The sequence below is a fragment of the Musca autumnalis genome, unplaced genomic scaffold (assembly GCF_047663935.1).
Source record: "Musca autumnalis isolate F117 unplaced genomic scaffold, ASM4766393v1 scaffold_4, whole genome shotgun sequence".
NCBI classification, from domain to species: Eukaryota; Metazoa; Arthropoda; class Insecta; order Diptera; family Muscidae; genus Musca; species Musca autumnalis.
Genome location: NW_027411977.1, coordinates 144,827,356 through 144,855,107, shown reverse-complemented (window position 1 = coordinate 144,855,107; position 27,752 = coordinate 144,827,356). Strand labels below are relative to the sequence as shown.

Genomic DNA, 27,752 nt, shown 5'->3' with positions numbered 1-27,752 from the left:
TTGAAGATAGGACGTGAAACAAACACCATAAAGAGAAGATGAAAATTGTGAGACATGTTCACGTTTACCAAGGCCATAGACATAACGCACTATACTATTAAATGCAATATTTAATTTCCGTCTACTCGAGGAGTCACAATTGGCGAAAAGCTCTCAACCATATATTAGTCCAGGCACCAAAAATGTCTTTGCCAAAAGTGATCTGATGTGAAGAGGTGAGAAGGAATGAGTGAGCCATAAGGTACGCAGTTTGGCGTAGGTTTGTCCAACTACAACATTAATATGATTTGTCCAAATTAATGTGGAGTTAAAAATTATGCCCAAGTTTTTGGCCGTGGGGACAAGTTCAATTTTTCCCCCATTTAGAATTATGTCTAAGTTTGGAATACGATATTTTTTGCTTTTATGAATTATTATGCATTTTGATTTGCTTGGATTTAAGAAGAGACTATTTGCCTTATCCCATTTGCAGACATTAGAGAGGTCGTCATTAAGTTTTTGGGAATACTGATGTACATATCAATATGGGGCTTTCTGTTTTTAAAAAAATGCAAGTCTACGTTTTCAAATGAACTTACTAAAACGTTGAGAATAGCAAACAATTTTATCGAAAAGATACTTCACGTTTCTTGATTTGGTGTTAGTAAATTATTTAGAATCCGTCTTGCACAATTACACACGTACACTTATTGTTTACTAGCATGTGCCCGCTACTTCGTAATAAACACGTGCAATGGTATAACTGTTTATATCAACAAAACAGATATATCATATACATAACAGATATAATATGATATAAATGTGGGAATGAGTGTAACAGTTATGATATTGTTTGGGTTGTGTATACTCACAATAACATAACTGTTAGAAACAGTTCTGTGTTGTATATGAACGAGTACGAACTTTATTTGTTTTTTCGTTCTCAAGTATCTGTTGTACAACAGATATTTTTCAAATACTACAGATACCAACAGATACTATAGGCTTGTGTGAATAACTTCTAAGGAAAATTTCATAAAAAATGGAATTTTTTCAATTTTTTTGTGGAAAAGGACATGAACTCACCAATTTGAATGTTTTTCTGGTTTCAGTGAGTGGAATGAACTAGGGCTAAAAGAAAAGTTTCCGCTCTAATCATGCAAACGCGGATATTTATCAAAGATAGTTTTATTATATTCCAAGGAATTCTCCAGCTTGATTTATACACTTTTTCACGCGCTCAAACCAATTGTTGAAGAGTTTTTGGTGTTTTTTTTTTTAACTAGATGTAAAATACCTTGTTATCCTTTAAAATTATTGTATTGGGGATTAAGGAGAGAGGGAGATACAGTAAGTACTTATTGTATGCTCTTAATGTAAAACAAAAATAAAATAAAACATTTCAGCCTTTTGAAGTAACAATAAAACAAGCAATATTTAATCAATCTTTGGATGAAACAATAAAACAAAACAACCCATATTATTATTTAAATCAAAATGTTTATGTTATATTAGAAATAGTTGAGTATTGACAAATTTAATAATTGTTATAAGATTAATCATGTCCATAAGTAAAACAAAATAATTCAGGCTTTTAAAGTATAAATATAAACAGCAATTAAAGTTGATCTTGAGATGGATGTGTAATATAAACACAATAATTAATTGATAACATTAATAATAAATCAAATTTTTGATTTTAAGGTAGAAATGGAAAAAATATTATTTTCAGGACAATTATAACAAAATTGGAATTCGATCCTTGAATGTCAAATATAAATAAATAAAAGGATTCCATTTATTATTATCAGAAGTTTGATTTTAACACAGAACATAACATAATAAGAAAAATACAAATATTTTATTGCAAAAATATTAGTTAAATGAAATCAAAAAAACTTTCGATTTATATTGGGCTATGCAAAAACGTACATATAAAACATTTTTGGTGGAGAAGTTTTTAGTTACAAAATACAAAATTGCAACCTGTTCAGTTGTAAACTGGGAATAATATCTTCAAAAGGCCTTGAACCGACGCGTCACTTTGTAACGTAGTAGGTTGGTCCAAGCTTAATGAACCTACAATACATTTACCAAAGTATTATCCACCTACATACTTCGGACATCAAGGTGATTTCCACAGAATGTCATGTCTTTATCGGTGTAGAAGAACGCTGATCAAGATTACAAACAGAAAGACAAACTTAATATACTCTCCATTACAAATTTAAAGATTTTTTATGGTTTTCATCATGCAGAATTCGTTATTGGTCCATAAAATGATTCTGAAGAAATTCGAAATTCACAGTTTTGATTTGAAGTAGTCGGTCCAGTAGAAGCAGGTCTAACCAGATTTTGTATTCTGAGTTTCGGGTCAACTATGTTATAGGTGCTTTATATGTGCATATCATTATTATGTGACTTTTAGGAACGCGATATCTTATAGAGAATTTTACGGTCTTCGTTTGTCTTTTGCTTTAGTCACTTTTTGGTAATGCTCACCGTTTTTGAGATATATCAAAAACAAAAATAAAAATATGACCTATGATCATGAATAAGTTTCTTTGCACGCATGGGACCGACAGAGAATTTTAGGACCTTATTTGTAATGACAAATCCTACATCTCCACCAAAATTCAGCTCTGTAGGAATTTTTCTATTTCAATTCCTATTTTGTTTGGGCTACATACAATAAGTACTTATTGTATCACACCAATATCCATTTATATCAGTTTGTACAAACCAGATATAAACAAATATGTTCCTTTTTTTCTGTCTATACCAACTCATATCATACCTGTTTGAAAAAGTATCAGTATCAACTTGTAACTGAAACTACATTTTACATATCCATACTCACTCAATGTTGAAAAATGTTGGAACTGATATATTCAGTTGTATCCATGCAGGTGTTTACTTCGTAAGCGAAAAATTGTGATTTATAGAAAAGAGGATGCAAACAGAATTTTTTTTATTAACCTTGTTTTTTATACCCCTGTCAGAATTCAGCTTCTCTCCCTATACCCTATACGAAATTTGGTACCATTTGGTAATTTTCGTATACTTATAGTACGTGTTTCTAAAATTCAATACCAAAATACCTCAGTACAAAAATTCAGAAATCTACACATCCACATCTCAACTAACAACATCCGTCACATCAAATTTCAGAATTCAACTTCTGTCCCTACACCCTATACGAAACTTGGCACCATTTTACAAATTTCTTATACTTATGGTACGTATTTCTAAAATTCAATATCGAAAAACTCTAATACAAAAACCGAGAATTTTAAGTCTAACCATACATGCAATACAAAATTTAGTAACATTTAGTACCTTTCGTAGCCTTATAGTATGTACTTCCAAAAACGACTTTATATCACAACCCTCCACACTAATGCCAAATTTCAGAATTCTACTTCTATTCCTAAACCCAATACCAAATTTAGTACTTTTCGAACCACCACATCCATATATCAACCCTTCGCACCAAGAGCGATCTTCATTCCAATTTTCAGAACTACAACTCTATTCCTTTCAAAACCAACCCTATATGACAACCCTACACAAAATGTAGTGTTATTGCCACCAATAAAAAATTTAGTACCATTTAGTACTTTCCGTACTCGTAAGTACGAATTTCCAAAACTACCACTATCCTTCAATCTTAATTCCAAACATCAGGATTCCAGCTCTATCCGATGACAAAAATCTAAATTGTACCAGGAAATGTCGCCAACATTACTGAGGGGTATTTTGCCACCGTTGAAAAATGTTTGATGTTGCCTGGCCGGGGAATAGAACCCCCGACCTTCTACGTGCAAGGCGGGCGTGCATACCATTGCACCACGGTTCTTTTCATACCCATATGTATGAATTACCAAATTAATATAATATATCTAATACCTACAATCCAACAGTTTTTTTAATTCCATATTTCAGCATTCCACACCTATGCGTTCACCAAAATACAAATTGTTCCATATTTAGTAGCATTTAGTATTTTTCGTATAAATAAGTACAATTTCCAAAACTACCTCAATTCTAAACTCCAGCAGTAATCTAAATTCCAAATCTCAGGATTCCAGCTGTATCCGATCACCTAATTCTAAACTGTACTGAATTTGGTACCATTTAGTTCTTTTCGTACCCATATGTACGAATTTACAAAATTAACTCCATATCTCAAACATACACTCCAACAGTAAACTTAATTCCAATTTCAGAATTTCAGCTCTATCCGTTCACCCAAATCCAAGTTGTACCAAATTTAATGCCTTTTACTTTTCGTACCTATAAGTACGAATTTCCAAAACTTCCTCAAAATACGCTCCAACTGTAATCTTAAATCCAAAGTTCAGGTTCCAGCTCTATCCATTCACCCAAATCCAAACTGTACCAAATTTAGTACCATTTAGTACTTTTCACACATATCCAAAATCCAAACTGTACCAAATTTAGTAACTTTTCGTACAATTTCCAAAAACCCTTTGGTACGTCTTTCTAGCTCTCCATCACTGGCCCTCATTCCAAATTTCAGAATTCCAGCTGTTCCCGTTTGCCTAATACAAAGGGTACCATATTTAGTACCTTTTAGTACTTTTCGTACCCTTCTAGTTCGAATTACCTAAAACCCAGCCTTATCCCGCCCCTAGGCACCAACAACAACTCACGCTCAAGCTTCAAACCTCAACCGTTTCGTCTAGGCGATGATCTATCAGTCACTCACTCAGTCATCACTAAGCCCTTTTATATTAAAACTAGCTGACCCGGTTCCGCGTTGCTGGCCCGTCGTTTTGGATTTCCGGCTTAGTAATCTATCTACAATTTGTCTATTTAATATTGATACCTCTAGATATTTTGGTATAACCCTCATGCAATGGTATCTCCAGATGTAAAATAGAAAATTACTTTAATTGTAGCCTCCATCATAATATGAAGGGTATAATTAACTTTATGATTCTGTTTGTAACACATCGGAATATTCTTCGGAGAACCTATAAAGTATATATTCGTGATCAGCATAAAAAATAAGTGAATATAACGATGTCCGTCTATCTGTTGATCAAGATACAGCTCGCGATATTTAACATAGAGCTTTTCAATTTGGTACAGAAGTTTGTATTTTTTCTCGGAGCATGTTTGGTATTGAAAATTGGTTATATCAGTCCACATTTTGATAAAGCAGTGACTGACCGCCCGATTTTCGGAATTTTCAAGGTTTTAGCCGCATTATCCTACCGAAATGACAATACTTTAGTACACCAAGACCTCGCTTTGCGTCGTAGATACGTTCCAAAAAAATACACGACTCAAAGTGAAACGACGCAATGAGAACTAAGATTTTCTATGGAAAGCTATGTAAATTTCGGAGATAGGTTCTAAGGATGAAAAACACTTTTTTTCTTATGTCCACAGTTTTAGGTAGAGAAATTACCTGAACAAATAGGAACCCTAAATGCTAAATTACAGCTAGTTTGGTCTAATTCGGCCAGAAAATTTAGCTAAAACAAAATAATTGAAATCTGGCGGTATCGTTATATGAGGGATATAAGAAAACGTTTACCTATGTTCTTCATTTTTGTAGGAGAAGTTTCCACATCACTGGGATCACTAAATACCAAATTATAGCTCATACGGGCTGAAAATGTCGTTAAAATGGTCAACATACCTGAAATCGGGCGGTACCGATGTAGCCCATCTTCGAACTTGATCTAAGCTCTGACCAAATACACATGCGTACAAAATTTCAGCCATATATCTCAAATCATCGGGAGATGGCGTGATTACAACTAAATCAGCTTATATGATCGCAAATGAATATTTCAATGTGTTTCAAACGGAAAAACAAACTTTATATACCGTCTATACTATGGTAGAGGTTATAAAAAATTAGACACTCAAATTTAAAACAACGCTACATCGAAATTCGAACGACGCATATTGAAAATATGTATTAACTAAGCAACGACGCAACTTCGAAAAAAACGCAAAGTGAAACGACGTAAAGCGAGGTCTTGGTGTATTTATTCTCCCTTAGAGGCATAACGCATTTTTGCAAAGGATTATCAGCATAGGTTTGAAAGTTTTAATATCATTATCACTCATCAGTGTGGGTATAAAACATAGAATATTCGGTACAGGTCCAGGTTTCTAAATAGTCTTCATTGAATGGTCCCTCTCTATCTTCGGTATTTGCAAGTTTATAGCCACATTATTCATACGAAGTGGCTATAATTGGTACTTAGTATTCCTTGGGTGTATAAACCATTTCTGCAACGAATTATCGGCATATAGCACGGTACCTCCCGAGTTTCGATAATTTGGAGGTTTTAGTCTCATTATCCCACCGAAATGGCTATGGCAATTTGGTGTGTTGTCTTCATTATGGGTATAAAACATTCCCGCATAGAATATTCGGTAGAAGTTTTTATGTAGCCTTCATTGAACGATACCTTCCGATTTTCAATATTTCATGGTTTTAGCGGCATTATTCAACAGAAATGGCTATATTTGGAGGTATCAAATATTTTAGCAGAGAATTGTAGGTATAAATCCATGTTTTCATTCATAAAACGATACCTACCGATTTTTTGGGGATTTTGAATGTTTTAGCCACATTATTTAACCGGAATAGCATAAACCTGATTTCAATATAATTTATGGTGGTGCGTATAAAAGTTGGGGCAACAGAGAGATGTTTCATTGAACACGTTCTTATTTTGCACTCCTAAACATGAAAACATCTGTGATTCATAAAAAATGACTTCAAAATGCTATTGGGTTTATCTAGACTTTGCTGTATTAAAAAACGTGGTCTTGATCGAGTTATTCCAAGCACTGAAGTCAATGATCATGTCATGTTTGCTGTCCCACTTACTAAATTTGTAAATCTAATCAATAAGAATAAAGTTTTCAAAAATTGGACGCAATCGCGTTATTCTGCTTCCAAAACACCCATTAATGGCAGAGGCCAAAATTGTACCAATACGTCTAATAATCTCTGATATTTAGCGATTTGTTATCGGTATTCTCCCACCTTATGAATCTACACACAATTTCATCCAATTCGGTCCAGCCGATTCGGTAGTTTAATTTAGGAAATCATGTCAGTCTTAAAGAACCCTATATACATTTAGATAGGTTATATATACACCGAATTGCTTTAGTGACCAATGCACATTTTTTAGACGTTCTACTTATTTAACCATCTTTGAAATTATGTCTTGCCTGATTTCTCAATCGATTTTTTGGAATTTCGGTCAAGGGACATTTAACATTATTTGGGTTGTACTGTATTCCAAACTTTGGGGTTGATCGCGCTTTCCCAATTATTGAAGCCAGTGTTTATAGCGTTTTTGTAGTCACGCTTACTAAAATTAAGGATATGACCTATGATTATACATTTTTAAAAAATTGGGCTGACCGCGATATTCTACTTCCGAGATGACCATTCAAGATCAAGACAGTTATTACCATAGTATTGCAATCAATTTTTAAACAATACGTTCAAAATTATATTTGATTTCACGTTTTCTTAAAAAAATTTGTGGGGGAGGTACCCTGGTCACTTCACTGACCAGTATTAAAAATAGCTAAAAACCTATTCTCAGACCTAAAAACTCCACATACAAAATTTCATCGAATTCGGTCCAGCCGTTTCGGAGGAGTTTAATTTCGAACATCATGGCAGTCTCGAAGAATTTTATATATATATAGATAGATATTGGAGAATAATAAAAGTTATACAGATTGAAAGGACAAATAATTATTCCTCTCTGTAAAAACACGTTGCATTTGAAAGAAAAACGGTTGATGACAGAATAGCCACTCCCACAGCCGATATGTTTGATGAGCTGCAAACTAACAGCGAAACTAGTCACAAAAATGTATGGTTGTGTGGATTCGAATCGTCGGCTTTCCTTTCACTTGTAAAAAATCTTCGGTTATTTAGCTCAACTCCAACGAGAAAATGAATAAAAATTAACATTAAAATGATCTTCGCGCTAAAAGGCAAAATTTCAAACAAAAGTTACTAATTTTCGTCAAATAAGGACAAAAATACACATTAGCAACAATTATCGGATTTGACTCTTCTTGACATATCAATACCATCCCAGCAAAAATTCGGATCCGTGGGGTAGTACTAATACTAACAAACGGGGCCAAGCCCTTTTAGATTTCTTGAATACTAACGACCTAATAAACCTTAACATAGGAAATAAAGCCACCTTTGTTAACAAGATTAGGGAAGAGGTATTAGATATAACAATATGTTCCGAAAATCTTATAAACGATGTGCAGAACTGGAGGGTCTCGGAAGAGCATTCCTTCTCAGATCACCGGTATATAAGATTTGAACTAACACGGCCACCGCCTATAAGTTTCCGAAATAAATCCAAAACCAACTCGATAAAATTTGGAAAACTGATAAGAGAAAGGCTAGGGCACGATAGCTATGAATGCCTAAGCACGGAAGATAAAGACAGAAATGTCAACATTATAAAGGAGGTCTTAGTAAAGTCATTCGAAGAAAGTTATCCCCTTCGAGAGAGGAAATCTGCCTACGAAAACCCCTGGATGACAGGAGAAATTCGTAACAAAGGCAAAGAGGTCCGACGGCTTTACAACAGAAAAAATTAGCTGTATTCTGGGACAACTATCACACAAAACTTAAAGAATACAACAAAATGACTAGAACAGCAAAGCGCAATTCCTGGAAACTCTTCTGTGAACAGGTAGACAGCGTAAATGATGTATCAAAAATAAAAAAGTTTCTATCGAAAACCCATACACAAACCGAGATTATGGTGAATGATATGGGAAATAAGATGGAAACAATCGAGGACACGCTGGGACTTTTGATGAATACACATTTCCCGCCGAGCACTGCAGTGCACGCAGAGGTGCCGGAATATGTTACAGAGGAAGCACCAACAATTGATGAAGCGATGGTAAAGGATGCCATCAACAGTTTCAAACCTTTCAAAGCAGCGAGACCGGATGAGATATTTCCGACCTTACTCCAGAAAGAGATGGACTACATTGCGTCCAAACTATCTGGAATTTTTAACGCATGCTTAAAATTTGCGTATACCCCTAAAGCCTGGCAGGAGGCGAGGGTAGTATTTATCCCCAAACCTGGGAAGACAAGTTACGCAATTCCTAAGTCGTATCGTCCGATAAGCCTAACACCCTTCCTGCTTAAAACCATGGAACGAATAGTCGATACCATGATTAAGAGCAAGATTCCAAACGATATGCTTAAATACAAACAACATGCATACGTTAAAGGTAGGTCAGTGGAAACCGCATTACATGAGGTTGTACACCACATCGAGAGCACCTTCGACAGGAAGATGTTGTATACACTAGCGGTATGCATTGATATCGAGGGTGCTTTCAATAACGTCAGCACCGAAACCCTTATCCAATCCTTAGATAAATTTCAGGTGAACCGGGCGCTTAGGGACTGGATAAGCAACAAGCTAAGGAATAGATGGATAAGCTGCGGGCTGCTTGACGTAAAAATAAAGGACACAGTTGGTCAGGGTACGCCGCAAGGGGGGGGGGGGGGGGGATTTTATCCCCACTCCTATGGGTCACTACCATAAATAGCCTATTAAGGACTTTAGCCGATGAGGGATTTGACCCAGTCTGCTATGCAGACGACGTTATAATACATCTGAGGGTAAGAATCCAAACTTGCTATGCAGAAGAGCTGAATCAGCCCTAAAACTAGCGTACAACTGGGCTAGACCAAGACGTCTTAACGTACACCCGGAAAAAACGGAAATATGTTTGTTCACTAGGAAAACAAAACTGGGACAATTTAAAGAACCAGTTTTCCTAAACAAGACAATAAATATTTCCAAAGTTAAATATCTGGGAGTAATACTTGATAGGAGACTGAAATGGAAAGACCATGTTCAAGAGAGAGCTAACAAAGCGTATAGATGTTGATCAACCTGTAGAAGGGGTCTTAATCCTCAGATGACACACTGGCTATAAAAAGCGTAGTTAGACTTATTCTAACATACGCTTCAGTAGTCTGGTGGACAGCTATGGATAAAAAGTGTAATATTAAAATACTACAGAAAGTCCAACGAATGTGCTGTTTAAGTGTAAGCGGCGCAATGAGGACAACACCAACGAGGGCATTAGAAACTATTCTATATATACACCCAATATAAATCCAGATAAGGTATGAAGTGGCTGTCGCAGCTATCCCACTTAAAGCGATGGACGAGTGGATCAGTAAGGACCAATGGACAACATTGTATCGGACCGTATACTTGAAACAATTGTAGCTGCCTCATGCGAGGCATTAATTCCAGACAGAGACTCGTGGATCGGCGGAACTCTAGCTCTAGCCGACTGGAAACTGTTGTTATACAGACGGCTCCATGCTAGGTGGGAGAACGGGACTGGGTCTTTTTATTGAAGAACCAGAGACCGAAATATCTCTTCGTTTGCCGGATCAGTTTGGTCCCCGAATTTTTGTGACATGCAGTGGGATAAGATTCAAATTTGTCAGAACGCCGCCCTGAGAACAGCAACAGGTGCCTCCTCAAATCTACAGTGGACCATCTACATGAGGAGGCAAAGATTCCTCCAGTACGGTAACATAATGAGATGTAGTAGTTTTGGCTCAATTACGGTCGGGATATTGCAGTCGCCTAAATTCATATTGGGCGCGAATTGATCGCACCGTGCAAGACTGCCCAGTATGCGGCATGGGCCCGCATGATACTAAGCACCTATTCAACTTCCCCGCCAAACCTACTCATCTATCTCCAGTTGATCTATGGTTGCATCCCATCGAAGTAGCCACTTTCCTGGAACTGGAGATAGACACAGAGCCAGATTGAACAGAAGAACGAACAAACAAACATAATAATAGAACACTGTTACAACAACAACTTATATTACTCCTTACTAAGTTATGAGTACGGTGGAACAAAGCGTGTGCGTCCGGCTACAAATCAGACGGTTGTGTGTTTAACGCTCACGGTCGGCCGGGTACTTTTTGTTAAAAAAAAGAACAGTTGTTTGCGCACATGTAAGCGTTTAAACAACCCTTATTGTTGGTACGGGTGACATAGTGTGTAGTGTATTCGCCCAGCAAACCAAAAGTCTCTGACACATCTGAAAAATTTCGGAAGCAAAATCGTGCAGATTTCGTTCCGATTTCTATACGATTTTTCGTGGGAGAATTCGTTCCGAATTCGGAGAGAATGTCGGAAACAAATTTCTCTTCGCACAACAACCACCTTTGTATGTATCTAACAGTAAGGGGTTGGTTTCATTTTAGTTTGTTGTCGAAAAATCCAAAAACAAGAAAAATCGATGGAGGCATTTTTAAATAAAACGCGTTCACATTTTTAGGTTTTCAAAATTTTGCTTGGAAACGGCATGTCCTACCAAGATGGGACTAAAGAAAATGTTATAGAAGATTTTCACTGCAACAGCATTTTCTTTAATCCCATTTCGATAGGGCTTGCCGCTACCAAGCAGAACACTGAAAACCTAAAAAATTGAACTTTCACGGCGATTTATTTAAAAATCCCTCCAGCGATTTTTTCTTGTTTTTGGATTTTTCTCATCTATGAACATTGCTGTTTAAGAATCCGCAAAAACTTTCGGCTTAAATCTAGTTTAGTAAAAACTCTCCGATTTTTTCGAAATTTTTTCCATAGGTAGATATTTTTACGCTGATTACGGGAATGTAAAATTTTCTTGGGGGACGGACCCGGTTACCCGGTTATTCGACGCGAAAGTCCGGGTACCCGGTACCAGATAGACCCGGTCCTACTGAACCGATTCTTACAAAATGGGTATCGTTGGAAAGCTTATGAAACTACCTATCCAACAAGTGGTCATATGATGGGGTTATCTCCAGGGGTTCATATTATAACCAAAATACCTCTTTTTGTCGAAAAAGGGCCCATTATGGGTGCTCAATTAATTCACGTAATTTTATAGCTCATACTTCAACCTTTCCAAAATGGTGCCATTTGTTATAATACCTTCACTGGGTCCAGAGATATTGACCTTAGAATGAGAGAAAAATTTAAAATTTAGAAGAAAATGTTGGAGAAAATGTAGGAGAAAGTCTTAAATCCCCGGCCGAAGGCCGGCTACTTAGAGAAAATTTATACTTTAAAAGAAAATGTTGTTCCCATTCCCTAGATTTGAACCTGTCCATAGGCGAAAGTCTTAAATCCCCGGCCGAAGGCCGGCTACTTAGAGAAAATTTATAATTTAAAAGAAAATGTTGTTCCCATTCCCTAGATTTGAACCTGTCCATAGGAGAAAGTCTTAAATCCCCGGCCGAAGGCCGGCTACTTAGAGAAAATTTATAATTTAAAAGAAAATGTTGTTCCTATTCCCTAGATTTGAACCTGTCCATAGGAGAAAGTCTTAAATCCCCGGCCGAAGGCCGTCTACTTAGAAAAAAATTTACTTAAAAAAAGTGATGAATTTAGAAAAACTCTGGACCCAGTGAAGGTATTATAACAAATGGCACCATTTTGGAAAGGTTGAAGTATGAGCTATAAAATTACGTGAATTAATTGAGCACCCATAATGGGCCCTTTTTCGACTTTTTGAGGGTTTTATGGAAAAACCCGGGTCCAAAAAGAGGTATTTTGCTTATAACTTCTGAACCCCTGGAGATAACCCCATCATATGACCACTTGTTGGATAGGTAGTTTCATAAGCTTTCCAACGATACCCATTTTGTAAGAATCGGTTCAGTAGAACCGGGTCTATCGGGTACCGGGTACCCGGACTTTCGGGTCGAATAACCGGGTAACCGGGTCCGTCCCCCAAGAAAATTTTATATTCCCGTAATCAGCGTAAAAATACCTACCTCTGGAAAAAATTTCAAAAAAATCGGAGAGTTTTTACTAAACTAGATTTGTTCCAAACTTTCCAGGTGTTCGCTGTTTTCATTTAAAGTTAGTTAAGGCGCCCAGTGCATCACATTGTTTTCTAAGAAGGCAATGCAGTCACTGCATTGTCATGATTAGAACTTCTATATCTCAAAAATGGTAAAACCTACAAAAATACCATTAAGGTCAATCTTGTAGAGAATTTTCACTGCTATAAGATTTATTCCAGTTCCATTTCGATAGGACTTGCAGTTTCCAAGCAAAATCGTAAAAACCTAAATAACCCCTAAAAATGTGAACTTTGACCACGATTTATTTGAAAATCCCTCCGGCGTTTTTTTTTGTTTTTTGATTTTTCTCATCTATGAACATTGTAGTTTCAGAATCCGCACAAACTTCCCAGGTGTAAGCACCTTTCATTTAAAGTTAGTTAAGGGGTACCGGGCTTCTTCTTTAAATTTTTGCAAACATAAATCGCTTATTATCCCCACAACGATTTAATTGGTGGCTTACAAAGGATTCACACACATGATTCACATAAACAGGAATTAACGACCCAAATACAAACTCAAAACCACAGATTCACTACCGCCAAAAAGGAATAAATGATTTTGAAATTAAAATGAATAAGGACCAGCCACAACAAGCCATAGATACAATCGCCCATAATAGGAGAGGGTGGGAACACTAACAAATAAATTAGACTACCACAAAGGCGAATCCGCTCCAATGTAAATCAGACATATCGAATAAAAATGTAGGAAGAAATTTATCATGGCATGCGGTTAGGACTTACCCCACAAATACACCGGAATCCAAGTAGTGTGTGTAGTAGAATATGTTAACCATGGTAATGGCAAACAGGGCCAGAACACAACGTCGTACATTGATGGCTTTAAGATGTGGTAAACCAAAACAACAGCGGACAATTAAATTACTGCAGCAATTGCAGTGCGATTTTGTCGTCGCCAACGATGAGGAGGAGTTGTATTGCGGGTGGTGCGGGTTATTATGCTGCTGCAGATGATATTTATTTGCAGAGTAAGAGTTGGCAGGGAGATATCCATTGCTGAGGGTTTCAATGCGTTCATTGTTGACGGTGGCGGGTGGCAATAGGTATTCTGCCGATGCTGCAGTAGAGGAGGTTCCGTGAGTTGGGGAGTCTGATTTAGCAGTGAGGCAGATGATATGACGGATGCTGCCGTATACAGTAGGGGCTCAGTGTCTCCGGCAAAATATGTTGTGGGTTAGGAATCGGTGGTCAGGCCGAATAATTGTGATTGTGGAAATGGACCGTTTGGACTTGTAGTGGCGTTACCATTGTTGTAACTAGAGTGGTGACGGTTTTGTTGTTGTTGCTGTGAATTTTGTGCGTTTTGAGAATGACCCGGCCTACTGGCTCCAGTGCTATTATTAAAATTACTTGTGTGAAGATTATTATGGCTACTGCTACTGTCGCTACGTTTGTTGGTGGTTTGAAGCCATGTTCCATTGTTGTTGCTGTGTTCATTGTCATAGTGTTGCTGCTGCATTTGGCGTTGTCCGGATTGCGTGTTTGAAATGACATCATCACCACCGCTACTACCATGATTTGATGAAGCCATTATAGTAGCTGGCACTCCAGTTGCTGCAATCGTCGTCGTTGTGGTCGCTGATGAACATGCTAATGATGATATTTCTCTTGTCATAGCTAGCCATTGCTTGTCACTGCCATCCTCCGGGGCAATATTTCCAGAATCAAGAAGAACAGCAGTAACTTTTGTAGTTTTTGTAGTTATTGGCATCAACTTTTGATGTGTGTGTTCTTTTTAAAGCGACTAGTAAACAAAATCTTTGCCGGCATTGCATTTAGCGGTGGACTATTATTCTCAACCACTAGTCTGCTATTAGCAAACATATCCTCATTATTGGCAGCTCTTATAGCCATGTTTTGTGGCAATATTTTGTAAGCTTGCCTTTGCTTCGTGTCAATGGTATTCAATTCGATTGTTTTCCAGTAGTGCGACCGACAAAAATCGGTAAAATTAAAACGCAAAATTATGAATGAAAAGTTCAAATAAAAGTTGACAACACTCTTGCTATCGGTAGAACTTTACGACTGCTTTTTATTCGTCGCTAACTTACCGAAAAACATCGGTCATTACCGAAATTATAAGCATTTTAATTTTACCGACAATTGTCGGTAACTCAAAAAATGAGTTAGAAAATCGCACTACTGGTCAAGGATAATGTTATTGAAGTTGAAATTCTTCCGATTTGATGTTCTTTGGGCGTGGGAACTTGTGTGGTATTTTTATACTGCTGCTTCGAAATAGGGCTGGAAACACAAACCCGGTGTTTCTCTTAAAACTTAGAACTTCACTTTAAGCAAAAAAAATATTTGAAGCTCTTTTTGCATGAATAAAAAAAAACGTTAAAATTGTCTCGCGCTATAGGTCAGATAGTTGATAAAAATAAACATTCACATAATTAAACATATAATGAATGAACCAAAAAGAAAAACCTGAAAGTCTATCACTTACACTGTGTGTAATTTTTTGGGTCATGTTTTATTAACCATATTCTGACTCCACAATGTGATAGAAGACCAAAAAAAGAGAAGACACGTGTCTCGCCGTTTTTCCCTATCTCATCAACTTTCGTGGTTGTAGGCCTTCAAAGGTTTGAGGCTTTGATGTAAAAAGGGGTCACTTTGTCAAGACTATATCTTTCAAACCATTAGGAAAGTTGAATTTATATCAGAGTTGTAGCTCATGTTTTAGAGAACAAAAATTGTGAACACATATTATCCATCAAACTTCATCTGGAAGGTCAAAATCGCCAAGTTCAAATTTATTTAAAATTTGTTTCTCGGATTTTGGTCTATAGATATCAAACCGATCAAATTTCAAGCAAACTACCAACCACAAAAATGTACCTCGGGTATCAATAAACATCTTTCTAGAACATACGAACTCTGTAAAGGTCAAAATAGCAAAGCAAATTGGATTTTTAACCTGTTTTCTCTGGTTCTGGTCCACAGATACTAAACCGTTTAATATTCAAGAAAACCACCAACTACAATAATTTAGCATCATCAATAAACAACTTTCTGGAACATGCGAAATGTCTATGAACGGTTCTTAAAGGTGAAAATAGCAAAAAACTTTTGAAAATATTCCATTTTTACACTTTTTTCTCCGATTCTGGTCCACAGATACCGAATCGCACAAAAATTAAGAATACAGTCAACTAAAAAAAATTACCATAGATTTCAATAAACAAGTTTCTAGAACATTTGAAGATTCTAGGAACGAATCTTCAAGCCCAAAATTCGATTATTTTAGATCATTATTTCCTTTTCAGGTCCGTAAATAACAAACCTTTTAAATTTCCTTGAGCAGTTGGAATGTTAAATATAATTTAATTGTTCGCGAATTTCAGGCTGGAGAATCATTCCTAGAAACTTCATATGTTCTAGAAATTTGTTTATTGAAATCTTAGGTACATTTTTTGGTTGACGGTATCCTTAATTTTTGAGCGATTCGGTATCTGTGGACCAGAATCGGAGAAAAAAGTGAAAAAGTTGAATATTTTCAAAAGTTTCACCTTTAGAACATTAAAGAACCGTTCGTACACATTTCGCATGCTCCAGAAAGTTGTTCACTGATGCCTTTGCTACATTATTGTAGTTGGTTGTTTTCTTGAATATTGAACGGTTTAGTATCTGTGGACCAGAACCAGAAAAAACAGGATAAAATATCAACTGGGATTTTATTTTTGCTATTTTGACCATTAAGTCTATACAGAGTTCGTATGTTCTAGAAAGATGTTTGTTGAGATCTGAGGTAAATTTTTGTAGTTGGTTGTTTGCTTGAAATTTGATCGGTTTGATAGCTGTAGATCAAAACCCGAGAAAATTTTAAAAGAAATTTGATTTTGGCGATTTTGACCTTGCAGATGAAGTTTTATGGATTATATGTGTTCACAATTTTTTGTTGTTTGAGACAAGAGCTACAACTTTGCCTCTGAGATAAATTCAAATTTCTTAACGGTTTGGAAGATATAGTCTTGACAAAATGACCCCTTTTTTTATCAAAGCCTCAAACCTTTCGAGGCCTATAACCGCGAATGTTGATGAGATAGGGAAAAACGGCAAAACACGTGTCTTCTCTTTTTTGGTCTTCTGTCACATTGTGGAGTCAGAATATGGTTAATAATTTTCGTGTTGTACAGTGTTATTTATTTATTATTGTATTCTTTCTTTCATATATTTGTTGGCTTTTTTACAGTTAACAGAAATGCAATTGAAATAATTTGTTTTTGTTTTTCTCAACTTTTAATGGTCAACACCGATGTTTGTTGAACCATTACCGCCACCTGATATGCTTCCAAATTTTTATATACTTAACACTCTGGGTAATTGTTTTTTGCCGCACTGTCATTTTGTTTAGTATCATAATATTGACGTGAATTACACGGATTTAATGTGGCATTGCCACACTTAAGATAAATGCCATGACAACCACAGCTTAGACCGGTCTTAAGGCCTGCAAACATCGTCGTTGATATTGACATGACGACCATTGCAACATTTTCAAAGTTATTTTATCGCTTTTTCGTTTTATTATATCTTGTTTTTAAAAGAACGACCTGTTACATTTGCGGAAATATAATTATACCCTACACTACTATGTGGGGAGGGTATTATAAGTTGGTTTTGGCCAAAAAGTTTATAACGCATCGAAATAATGGTCGTAGACCCATACTTATATATACCAAAACAAGTAAGAAAAGTCTATAGTCGGACGGAGCCGACCATGGGATACCCTATACCACTATCCCTGGACAATCGCTCTCCACGGAACTTCTTTTCAATGATTGTGAAAATGTAATTATCAAATATCAGAGATGAATTGTATAATACTTATGACCAAAACCAAAAAGTTACCTAGCATGACAAAGACATTTTTGTAGCAGGAAAGGAAAATTTAGTTCACACAAACTAAAATGTAATGAAACCCACTTATGTAGTACTACTACTTCCGTTGTTTAACCGCTACGTTATTGAAGTTTTTACCAATTTCACAAAAAAGTTTCAGTCCATTTAACCCGCTAAGTGTTATCTGATCTTCACGTTGGTTTGTACGCTTCTCAATCATCATAAACTCAAACTTTGTTTAAAATTTTGCGGGTTATTATTTTGACCTATAGAGCAGCTACAAAACTGGTTATAATTTTGTTTTGGTCCATTTCATTCCCTGAACATTTCACGATCATCAGCAAAACTAATCATTTCTATTCTGGTCCGAACCCAACCTCCTTAAAAAATTCGTTACAATCGGTCCATAATTGCGGCCTTAAGCTTGTTTACAATTTTTAATGGACGGACACACATCACTAAATCGCTTTATCTCGTCGAGATATGAATTTTGGCATACCAAATAAGAGGTCTAGGACAAATATTTCGTGGTGTTACATAAACTTTCGGAGAGACAATACATAGAACCCATTATATATTAAGCAGTAGGCCCGTTATCTAGCAAACACTTTATTGCAATTTACATCAGAGGAAAGGTCAGTAGTTTTTTCCCATATGTAGGCTACTTTGCGAAATATATATGTCCTCAAGGAATTAAAATATCGACCATAAATAAAATTTTATATTTTTCATACAAAAGTAATGGTCCATTTGACCCGCTAAAGAATATCAGATCATCATTCTAAATTGTAGGCATCTTTTTCGACCTATACTCTTACCCGGTGCAAAATTTCGTGACTATTGATGTATAATTGCGACTTTATTATTACACTACAAACATATAACGGAATATATCAGGCTGTAACTCTGTTATCTGATCATGCACACCAACATAATTGGCATCAATTGAAAGGTCAAGCGTCCCACTTTCAAGTATATCTCACTTGTAGGGATTGCCACTTCCAGGAATTAAGATATAAGCTGTATATTAAAAATTTTCACAATTTTCACACAAAAGTTTTGGTCCATTTAACCCTCTAAATATTATCCGATCGCCATCTCAAATTGCAAGCTTCTCCTTTGTGATATACTCTTACCTTATTTAAAATTACGCGTTGATCGGACTATTTTTGAGACCTACAGACCCGCTAGAAAATTGGATAAATATTATGTTTTTGGTCCATTTCACCCGCTAAATATTTCGCGATCATCACCAATAAGAATAGGGATCTATTCTGATCTAAAGCCGACCTCCATACAAAATTTCGTGACGATCGGTCCATAATTGCGGCCTGGAGCGTGTTTACAATTTATAATGGACAGACGGACGGACGGACGGACTGACGGACGGACACACATCTCAAAATCGCTTTATCTCGTCGAGATATGAAGATTTGTATACCACATTGGGGGTCTCCGACGAATATTTCGCGGTGTTACATGAATTTTTACCAAAACAAACTTATAATACCCTTTTCCACATTGTGGTATAGGGTATAATGAATGTCTCGACGAGCTGAGTCGATCTGGCTATGTGTGTCCGTCCGTCTGTCCGTCGTTCCGTCTGTCCATCTAAACCTTGTAATCACGCTACATGTCGCAATTTTGATCGGATTGTCACGAAATTTTGGATGTTGATGGGGGTCCCGGAGGGGAAGAAGCCTATTGATTTTGGTGATGGTCGGATAATATTTAGGGGTCGGAATGGGCAAAAAACTTACGTGGATAAAAAGACAACGTTTTTTTCCAAAGCACATATCTCAGCTTCTATACGGGGTATACCAAAAGCAAAACCTGACAATAAAAGTAGAAAATATCGCCTTTCTAATGATGTAAAGTAGGTTCTCGTAGGTGATCAAACAACGAATATATCGCAATAGCCGCTAATAGAACCCAACTTTTTATATTTGCGATTTTAATAATAATGACGAATATCACAGCTTCGGTTGGGGATCTTCCAAAAACAAAGTCTGACTATGAAAGTAGAAAATCCCATCTTTACAGTGATGCAAAGTAGGTTGGCGTAGGTGGCCACATAACGGAGATATCACAATAGTCGGCAATACATCCCATTTTTTCATTTTTTGTAATCACGCTACAGGTCGCAATTTTAATCGGATCGTCACGAAATTTTGGGGGCTAATGGGGATCCTACAGAGAAAGAAACCTATTGATTTTTGTGATGGTCGGATAATATTCAGAGGTCGGAATGGGCAAAAAACTTATTTGGAGAAAAAGTCAACGTTTTATTTCAAAGCGATGAAAGTAGAAAATATCACCTTTGCAACGATGTTACGTAGGTTGTCGTAGGTGGTCAAACAACGAATATATCGTAAAAGCCGCTAATAGAACACAACTTTTCATTTTTACGATTTTAATAATAATGACGAATATCACAGCTTTGGTTCCGGACCTTCCAAAAGCAAAGTCTGACAATGAAAGTAAAAAATGCCATCATTACAATGATGTAAAGCAGGTTGGAGTAGGTATCCAAATAACGGAGATATCGCAATAGTCGGTAATACATCCCATTTTTCCACTTTTTTGGAAATCACGCAACAGGTCGCAATTTTAATTGGATCGTCACGAAATTTTGTTATTGGGGGTCCCACAGAGGAAATAACCTTTTGATTTTTGATAATGGTCGGATATTATTCAGGGGTCGGAATGTAACAAAAAAAATATTTGGAAAAAAGGCCAACGTTTTATTTCAAAGTTAATATCTCCCTTCTGTAGGAGGTATATCGAAAGCAAAACCTGGCAAGGAAAGTAGAAAATATCACCTTTACAACGATGTGAAGTAGGTTGTCATAGGTGGTCAAACAACAGAGATATCGCAATAGTCGGTAATGCATCCCTTTTCCATTTTTGTGCAATCACACTACGAAATTTTGATCGGATCCTCACGAAATTTTGGGGGTTGATGGGGTTCTAACACAGAAAGAAGCCTATTGATGGTTGGCATACATCCCACTTTTCCATTTTTTATTTGGGTTGTACTGTCGATGCACTTAAATGCGTTTCAAAAAAATTGACCTGTGTTAATGAAGACATTCAGAGCAAAGGCGCTAAGCTATCCCAAGTTTAATATTTTGAATTTTATTAGTCAAAAGCTTATGAACAGGGGTAGTGGTGTAGGGTATCACATAGTCGGCCCGACCCGACTATAGCCTTGGCTCACTTGTTTTTAATTGGATATTTATGAAGAGCTGAGCAAAGGCAAAAGTTGTTGACGATGATTATGTTTTTCTAAATCGGAGTATGTTAAATTGTTGGCATCTAAAAGTAGAAGAAAAAGTAACAAAAAATTTAATTAGTTTTTACAGGGAAATAAAATTGTATTTAACAGTAAATTACATAAAAGAAACTGCTAAGGTATCTAAGATAAAAACAGCTTTGATAGCAGTAATACAGTATAATCTCGATAATCCGGACACCACATGTTTCTACGGTGTACGGATTATGGAATTGTCCGGATTACCGAGTAATAACAAAAACATATAATGTTGTATTTTTAAATCATTAATAATGGACTTTTACTAGATAATAACCTGACATATAAGGTAAACAAATTCATGTTAAGCAAATATTATGGATTGCGACCATTTTAAGATCGGAAGCAGTTTTCTGGCTTCCAAATTTACGTCTTATAAGCCTCCAGCATAATTTAGGTGACTTTTTCTGATTACTTTTGTCATCTAAAACTTCTCTACAACTGGTGTATATTTATGCATAGTTTTTTAAGGATAGAAACTTTGTAGCCCATGTACATACATATATTGATTTTCCTTGTGCATGGGACAGAATTCAATTGCACTCATCTCATTATGGGGAATATTTAGCGATTTCTATGAACATCACCAAATTACTTCATCTCGTCGACGAAATCACAAAGAAACATTGTTTTATATAAATGTTATAGCTAACGAATAAGACAAAATATAATTTATATCTATTGGTTGCATAATTACGAGAATGCAATACAACAATCCTAAGTTGTCGGTGATTTTGAATGTCAAAGAAAGAAAATAAAAGGGGCCGTACAACTTTGTTTCAAATTTATTGAAATTACTATATAAGGACTCTACTCGTTTCCTCGTTTAGCTATAAATTCCAATGAAAACTAAAATAATTTAAACACTTTTAGATTCATTTTTTATAATTACTTTAAAGATAAAAAAACATTTTTAGATAAAATATCCTTGGAATACATTACATGGCCTTAAGGGACTTTCTCACTAATAGGAGGGCTAATGAACTAATTCCTTTAGAGGAAAGGACCGCTCAACATCGATTTTTCAGACTACCCAACGAAAGTTTTAAAAAACTTTTGCTTATCATAGGAATCGTCAATGGTTGAACTATAGGAAAATTATTTGACAGCTTCAGATAATTAATTCCATATTGACTGTATAACTGAGTTGACAGTGCATATCTAGTAAGTCAAGATTTTGACTGAAAACTTAGAAAAACTTAAATTTTCTTATTTATATACAACTGCTTTTGTTAAGAATAAGAGTGTAATGCTCAAGATATGGAAAAATATTGATGTCCGGATAATCGAGGTAAGAAAAATATGTAGCGGATTACCGAGTCTACAATGTAAAAAATTCTAGTGTCCGGATTACCTCGATGTCCGGATTAACGAGTCTCCGGATTATCGAGACTATACTGTATATACATTTATAACTCTAACATATGTTACACAACATACGCGGAAAAAATTCGTCAATGCACTCATGAACTGTTTCGATTAATTTGCTTACGTTGATGCAATTAAAAGTTTCATTACGATAATGAAATGTTTCATTCATGCAATAAAATTCATGTTGCCATAAATTTTTGTTTTCATCGTTTCAATGCCTCAATGAAATTGATTACATTAATACAGATAATATTCAGTAAAAAGTTTTGGTAAATAGTAATGCCCCTTAGGGGGTGCAACCACTTGCAAAATTGTAAAATCTAAAATTGTTTACTGTACTGTTGCGAAAAAAACGTGTCGATCGGACAAAAATTGGCTAACGTATGAGCGTTAGAAAGAAAAAAATCATTGTCATTTGTATGTGACATTGAAGTTTTAAACGTTTTTTGTTTTGACGGATTTATTTTCGTTTTCGAGCTGCAATGGGCACCGCGTTTCGCATACGGGCAATTATAGGAAAACTATGCAATATTTTTCAAAAAAAAAAGAAACGAATGTACATACATAGCTCAAGATGAAAAAAACTTCTACAAAGTTTAGTAGATTTCTTGTAAAAAATTCGTGAATAACTTAACATCTTAAAATTAAAAATAATATTCTCCACCAATAAATTCGTTGTTTTAAAATATTAAAACAGCAACAACGGAATTAAGCCAGAATATTTTGAAAAAAGGATATTTTACAAAAACTTTAACTGGACAGTTTTCGCAAGAAGGATGTAAAGTAGAGTTTTCCGTCGCGGGAATTCCCGCATTTCCAGCTCCGGGAAAAATTACTTTTCGAAAACAATTGGCAACCACCCTTTATCATGAAAAACAGCTGGTTTGGTAACAGCTGATGTGTAGAAATTTCTCATAAACATAAATTGTTCCGGTTGTGTTCGAGAAAAGTAGGAAGAAAACAAAACTAAAACATAAGTATTTATTGTACTATGCAACACTGAAAATGCAAACAACTTCTAGTATGCATTTTTTTAAAGTACATATTGAGACTACGAAACCCCTAGTTGGGTTTTGTCCTGTCAGGTCCAGTTCGGATTTTATGGTCTTATTAAAACCGGGTTAAAACTACCTTCTTTTGCATTTATCGGGCCTTTATCTCAGAAACGAATAGGAATTTGGCTTTACTGTCTTCAGCACTATTGTAGCCCTAAACTAGTAGAACTTATCTGTTGAACTCACATAAGAAAAATTCGATCTAGGGCATCAACATCGATAAAATATAGGAAATTTTACATAATTTCTGGGCTTTAACCACATTATTTACATATTTATTAAATTGTTGAAAAATATACTGCAAACAACGTAATAGAGACATTTTACCACAATGGCATGTTCTGAAGAGTTGTGTACTATTTTTCCAAAAGAAATGTTGCACAGTGTTATTAAATGGTGCAAATTAATATTTAGATGGAAACATAATTGGTGTATATATATTTTAAAAGAGGAAAAGTCGATACTGCCGTCTGCAATACTATTGTAAAGGAAAAAGTACGAGCGGTCTCATACATAAAAAACAAGTAAAAAAGTTTCAGTCGGCTTTGCCGACAGAGATATACCCTGCGCCGTGTGGGTTGAAATACTTTTTTCCCAAAGATATACCCTGCGCCGTGTGGATTGAAATACTTTTTTCCCAAAGAAACTTATTTTTTTTCGTATAATTATTGTTGACCTTTGATCACTATCTTCTTCTGTTCTACTGACCTAAAAACTTATTTATTTAGGGTCGTTTTCAAAATTTTAGGAGTATGAACCGACAAAAGTATGGATAGGATTCAAATAAAAATTTGCGGGAATATCGATAGATAGGGCTTTTTTCACAGGGCCACTAGGAAAACCTTTGGTAAAAATGTCCAAAGGGTCCTCGAACAGACCCTTAACCACGCAAAAATTTTGAACATTTGTGTGGATGGTACCACAAGGATTGGACAGATAGGGCCCAAATTTCATTTTCGGTTCGAGCTCTCCACCACTACATAGGGGTTTTTACAACTTTCGGGCTGTTTTCTCAAGAAGTATAGACTTGCCCCTGAAAAACTTTTACTTTCGTGATTGAGGCAGCGAATGCAATTTGCTTCAACAAAAACTAAAGTGATTCGAGAGCAGGTCTTAAAGTGAATTTATCCAGAATTTTGTGTGGGAGGTACCCGAAGAAGTGGACAAGTGGTTTTTTGTACCTTTCAGGCTATTTTCTCAGAAAGTATGGACTTGCCCCTGATGAAATTTGTACCATCGCATGAGGGGCAGTGAATACAAATTGCTACAATAAAAATGAAAGCGATTCGAGAGCAGGTCCTAAACTGAACTTTTCCCAAATTTTGTGTGGGAGGTACCCGAAGGAGTAGACCGATTGAGTACATATTGCAACCTTATCTAAGTCTGGTAGAAATTTCACGATTTGCAAAGTATGGACCAAATCGGTTACTTTCTTCAAGAGTTATCGTGCGCACAAATTTTCCGAACATTTCCGAACTTTTGTGGGGGAGGTACCGATATAACCCATCTTCGAACTTAAACTAAGTTACCAAAGGCAAAGTTTGGACCGAATTGGTTGATCCGTTCCAGAGTTATCGTGCGCTCCAGCCAGCCAGACAGACGAACGGACATGGCTAAATCAACTCCAAATTGTCTGAAACACATTTCGTCCAAACATACTTAGGGTCTAAAACCATTATTTCGACGAGGCACATTTTGCCCGTATGAAAGTGTATATACCCCCGTTAGCATAAATGCTGAGGGTATAAAAAATACTGTATTTCAGGAATAGTATTCATAAAGTCTTGCCAAGGTTCAAATTTCTGCATTTCAAGAACGCCTTTCATAAAGCAAAAAAAAAATATACTGGTTTCTTCTGAGAGATTGAAAAAACATTTTTGGCGAGTTGTTTTGTTTTTATTGACTAACAACCACCCCACAACAACACCACCAACCCAACCATAGACACATTTTGCTACTTTTTATTAATTCTTTTATTTTGTATTATTGTAACTTACCGTTTATTCTAATGATTTTCACTGTAGTTGTTATCGTCTTGTGAGCATAGCAGAACAATATGAACCATATGTACGTATATGTTGAGTCTATCAGCACTAGGTTGAGATATTAGATGTTGCCTTTATATTAAAGAAATTACTATTTTGTTTTTCAAAACAGTCAGGCTTAAATCCCATAGTCGTTGTTTTAATATTTTATTAAAACAAATTTAATTTATTAGTGGGAAAAAATTGGCGATGTTTACCAAGGGGCAAGGCAGGGAAGACTATAGTTTCAGATCTCGCCACAGATCTTCATCAGTTCCCTTGTTTCTTGTTTTTCAACAAAAAACTTTTTATTTTTTATACCCAAGTGTCAATTGCTCGCTCGAGAATCGACGAACGCATAGCAGTGGGAAAGATTTGGTTTTGTTTGCAAGTGAAGTTGCTCGAGTTTAGGTAGTGCCAAAAAAATTCTCGATCAGAGTGTTTCTTTGCACACGTATCTATTTGATACTTTTAAATATCATATGTTAAAATATTTAAAATAGTACTTAAATTCGTCGCTAAAAAGCGGGCCTGTAAATCTTAACAAATTGTAAAAAATTCTACTCGCGGGTTAACAATTTTTATTCGTTATAATCGTGGTCGTATTAAGAAGTTTTAAGCGTGTACAAACATTAAGAAAAATTCTTTAGAAATACAAAACTCTGTTCGCTATAAACGTAGTTTCTTATAACCGATGATCGCTATATCCGCAGTTTACTGTGTAATTCTTTGTTTTATCTTACTTTTGCATATAAAGCATTAAAAATGTATAAAAACCCATAAGTCCACCGCTATTAATTTTTGCCTCAAAAACAGACCAAATTACCTATAGTGCAATGGTTTAAACTTCATCATTACTTTCTGTTACCGAGAGTAATGTTTTTCAAAACGAACTGACAGTGTTGAAAAATTTTACTGATCGCTACCAATATCATGATTTCATCCCGGGGAAGGGAATTATCAATTGGCTTTTCAGCTTTTTGAAATGATGCCTTTTTTAGCGAAAACCGAACTCTTTAAGTGTCTAGTATTCTCAAATAAATGAGAATCACACTCACTTTTCGGCTTTCCTCAAAAACATCATAACAAAAATATTTGCAAACAACTATCAGCACGTATCAACTAATAACTCATCGAGTTCTGTAAGTTGAAAAAAAAAAACATCACCGCACCCGGGATTGAAAAATAATTCCCAATTTCCCAGTAAATAGATAAGACCGGGAAAAGAAAAACCCTAATGTAAAGATGCGATTTAAAGCAAATCATATTCATATTGCGAAACCTATATAAGTTATTATTCAGTAGATAGTAGCGAAATTATGTTTATTTTTATAATAGCTCTACAAAAGCTAAGTGAGCGATTTCTATTTGTTTCAATTCCTATTTTACCTATATTAGTATAATGATTCAAACGATAAAATTATACTTCGGGGTGTTTGTCAGTTCTCCTACCGGGCGCGTCCCCACCGGCGGATAGGGGGAGGTGGATGGTCGGGCTACTCTATCATTTACGAGGGAAATCACTTGTGACATGACCCGTCTAGGGTGGAGTGGCACGACCACCTACCTCTGGAACCTCTGAGGTTCCCGCGGACAAAAAACTGACTACGGGGGTGTTCCCCTAAAACAAAAAACAAACATGGAGGACAAAGAAGGAATAAAAGTTACGGTGCAGGGCCTAAATAACCCAGTACCGGCGGGGAATAGTGATCTGCCTGCGAGTCACACCTCGTCGTCATCAAGCGATCGTGAGCAAACATCTCCCACAGATGTGGGTGCCTTGGCATCTGTGGTCGACGGTACTGCTACAAGCACGCAACCGAAAGGTAAAAAAGATGAGGAGAAAGGGAAGCGAAGGGGGAGTTTAATCTGGACCCAGCCATCCCAGGATGGGAGCGACCCTGACTCCGAATCAGACAGCAGTTGCAAAATTAACACCACCGTTGTGGAGAAGCCCGTTAACGAGGAGGTCCACAAGATGGTAGAAGAGGTAAGCGAAAGCATATCTAAACTTACAACGGAGAAAAAAGTTCGGTGGACTGGAGCCCAGAGACGTAGGTACCAGAGGATCCAGGCACAGCTAAACAAAAAACAGCGGGCCGCACCAAAAGAGATCAACAATCCCTCCACTTCCTCGGAAGCGGCGAAGAGGATTAGATCTCCAGAGGAGGAAAATACCGCCAAACCAAG

The 27,752-nt window shown here is 36.2% G+C and overlaps 1 protein-coding gene across 2 annotated transcripts in view; it reads right to left on the bottom strand.

Annotated features, from left to right (window-relative positions):
• LOC141402111 (bifunctional heparan sulfate N-deacetylase/N-sulfotransferase-like) overlaps window positions 1-14,158 on the bottom strand; it is a 192,647-nt gene extending 178,489 nt beyond the window's left edge. For both annotated transcript variants that reach the window (XM_073982789.1, XM_073982790.1), the window contains exon 1: window positions 13,675-14,158. In XM_073982789.1, the coding sequence (XP_073838890.1) occupies window positions 13,675-13,727 (53 nt within the window). In that variant the 5' untranslated portion in view covers window positions 13,728-14,158. The remainder of the gene's footprint in view (window positions 1-13,674) is intronic.
• Window positions 14,159-27,752: the final 13,594 nt, after the last annotated feature.